This window comes from Schistocerca americana, chromosome 8 (genome assembly GCF_021461395.2).
Source record: "Schistocerca americana isolate TAMUIC-IGC-003095 chromosome 8, iqSchAmer2.1, whole genome shotgun sequence".
NCBI classification, from domain to species: domain Eukaryota; kingdom Metazoa; phylum Arthropoda; class Insecta; order Orthoptera; family Acrididae; genus Schistocerca; species Schistocerca americana.
This window is the reverse complement of record NC_060126.1, coordinates 78,501,733-78,504,617: the sequence shown is the minus strand read 5'-3', so window position 1 is coordinate 78,504,617 and position 2,885 is coordinate 78,501,733. Positions and strand designations below refer to the sequence as shown.

Sequence of the window (2,885 nt, the reverse complement as noted above, 5' to 3'; positions counted from 1 at the left end):
CCTTTGGCGTTCGTCTGCCGCGAGTTCCATGCTACATGCTTCGCATTAAGATCCCCACAAAGGAGGACTCTGTCGTATCGATCAAAGATGGAGATAAAGTCTTCATCTGTGAAGGCTGCGCCAGGGCTCAAGTAGGCTGCGACGAACGTGAGCTTCCCGTGTATGGTGGCGATCGTGACTGCTGTGGCTTCCAGACTCGTCATGTCAGGCAAGGTTTCGAGAGAGTGAGTGAGGGAAGATCGCAGGTAGATTGCTGTACCTCCACCGCGCCGATTGTGGCGGTCAGTGCGGTATCCCACCATGTTGCGAATGTTGAAGGTTTGGGTGGGTCGCAGATGCGTTTCGGACAATAGTAGCACATCAATTTTGTGGTGTTCGACGAAGTCGGTGAGTTCTACTTTCTTGGGAGCGACGCCGTTGGCGTTAAAAAAGCAGAATGTAAGGTTTCTGTGTTGATGCCGCTCTTGATCCATGTTAGTCGGTGAAAAAGGCCATGATTCCTTCCAGTAGAGTGAGTAGTTTGGATAGCAGATCCGGTGCGTCGTTGAATTTGCGAGCTGTATCTGCTAAGATGGCAAAGACGTTCTTCGTTTTTAGTAAGTTGATGATGGAGCCCATGTTAGATAGCGCGGCGATGATATCGGACAGTCCGAGGGCGTTGTCCGTGGATCGTTGCTGCTGTTGTTGCTGGCGAAGATCGTGCAGTCGTTGGCGCGCCGTGTTTTTCGGTCGAGTTGGTTGTTGCTGGGTTGGTGTTTGAAATAACGACGATGCAGCCGTCCAGGGTGTTCGGAGAGATGGGAAGTCCTTCGGAGTCGCCGCAAACGACGGCTGTGGTGGTTGTTGGGGCTCCTTGGATGGTGGAGGGCGCAGTTGGTAGGCGTGTATCGCCTTCTGAAATTCAGGGCAACCACGCCAAGTCCCAGGGTGGCCTTCTTGGCGACAGTTTGCGCAGATGGGTGGTTCTGTTCGTGGCTTGGTACAATCCTTTGCGTGGTGGTGGCCGCCACAGCGTACACACCTGACCGGCATCTGACAGTACCGGCCAGTGTGGTTGAATTTGAGGCATTTCTTGCACTGGGCAGGCCCATCAAGTGGCTTGTAGTCTTCCACCTTAATTCTGGTATGGAAGAGGTATTGTACGTCGTAGATGGTGCGGCTTTTCTGTCCATGTGGCAGAGATACACAGTAAGCCGACTGTGGAATCAGTTTCTTGGAGGTCAGGTCTCGTTTCTTGAACTGGTGTACGTTCGTGACTGTGAATTGCATGTGGCGAAGTTCGGCGGCGAGTTCGTCTTCGGTAATTTCCTCTGGGATATTCTTGAGGACCACTTGGAGTTCTCTGTCTTCTGCTGCTTGGTGGGTGAAATAGGGCATGTTGATGGAATGGAGGTAGTCCAGTGCTGCTCGTTGGTCTGCCAGCGTTTCAAAGTGGTATTTGATCTGATTATTTTTGTAGATCGCCTTGAGTGGTCCGCTGATCTTCTGCTTTAATTGAGCGTTTAGTTCCAGGTATTTTCCAGTGTAGTTGATTGTCACAGGTGGTATTCTCGGTTTCGGCGGCGGCGGAGCTGTGGCGTCCTGAGTATTTGTGTCGTTAGGCTGAGGCTGGTGTTGGTCTTCCATTGCTGGGTCCTGTTGCTGTAGTGGTGCGTAGTAGTTGGTGGTGGGTACAGCTCGTTGTTCCGTCTGCATGGGGGTATTTTCTTCGGCTTTCCTGCGTTTGGTGCCTTTCCGGCGGCGTCTGACTTCCTGGAATGGTGCATCAGAGTCGCTGGATTCGTCCTGATAGTCCATGGCATTGTGTTGTTCCGTCGGATTGTGACTCTTCGTTCGGCAGTCGTCAGAAGATGAGTTGGCACTGGTGGTTGGGCCGTCCTGCTCCCGCCGTCTTGCGAGTTCCTTTGCTCGTGCGTCGCGGTCGCGGCGGAGTTGTTCCAGTTTCTCTTGAATCATCGCAGTGCATAAGTCTTCAGGCGTGGGGGCCGGTGGGGCGGGGTGTCGCGGTCGAGCGCCCTGAGTGGTCCTGCTCGCGAGTTCTACCTCAGCCCTGTGTGTCTGTTCTGGCCTAGAGGAACGCGGGCTTGCCACCCGCGGGTGGGGCCCTGGCTCCTCGTCGTCCCCTACTCTATTCATCCTACAAGTGCGGCTAGTCCGCACTATCTTGCCTACACTCTATGTCGGTCCTATAACACGACAAATTGCTTAGTACTCGCTAAGAAGCAAGTGAATCGCAGAGTTTTGTAGCTCTCGATAGCGGCGAGTCGCACAAGGCTTCCACACGCACTACGATCGCTAAGGGACTCCAACCCTTTCTTGCAGAGAATCACAAGGCCCAGCCAGTGTCGCGGGCGGGCGCGGACGGCCGAGAGAGCGGCCGCCACTCTGCGCGCCGCCGCGCCGCGCCTCGCGCGCTTGCTACCGCCCAACGTCCGACAGCCTGTGCGGAGCAGCCCCAAACCTGCGCCACAACCGCCCGCGCCTTTCAAACCACCGAGGATGGGGCTACACACAGCCACACCACAGTCGCCAACCAGTCGCCACGGCAGCGCCGCAAACCACGGCCAAACTGCAGCTACCGCGCGCTACAGCCTGGGTCGGCCCGCCGAGAATCGCCGCCCCCGCCCAAATGCCGCCCCCACAGCCCCAGCCGACGACCCGCCACAATGGCCAAACCTTCGGCAAAACTCCCACACCGTCGCCGCGGCAGCCCGGCCAGCGCGGCCGGCGCCATAGCCACACAAGCCGAGGCGTGCGGCGATGACGGCCGTGCAAACGCGCCTCCGCCGCCCCATCGCCTTCCGTCGCCCTCCCGCCGTTTCCCGATCGGCCCGCAGCCGTCGGGCCACATCGCGCGCCGTCCTCCTCCTCTCGCCCGCCAACAT

General features: G+C 57.3%; 1 protein-coding gene across 1 annotated transcript; it reads right to left on the bottom strand.

The window, feature by feature from the left end:
- Window positions 1–474: 474 nt before the first annotated feature.
- Window positions 475–1,956, bottom strand: LOC124545560 (activating signal cointegrator 1 complex subunit 2 homolog). The gene is made up of 2 exons (XM_047124508.1): window positions 1,540–1,956; window positions 475–894 (listed from the first exon to the last, which is right to left on the bottom strand). The coding sequence occupies exons 1-2, from the start codon at window positions 1,954–1,956 to the stop codon at window positions 475–477; spliced, it is 837 nt and encodes a 278-aa protein (XP_046980464.1).
- Between the last annotated feature and the right edge of the window lie 929 nt (window positions 1,957–2,885).

Coding starts and splice junctions, on each gene's coding strand:
- LOC124545560 (XM_047124508.1), bottom strand. CDS start 1,956: ATGATTCAAGAGAAACTGGAACAACTCCGCCGCGACCGCGACGCACGA. Junction 895..1,539: donor CGAAACCGAGAATACCACCT/GTGACAATCAAC, acceptor CCTGAATTTCAG/AAGGCGATACACGCCTACCA.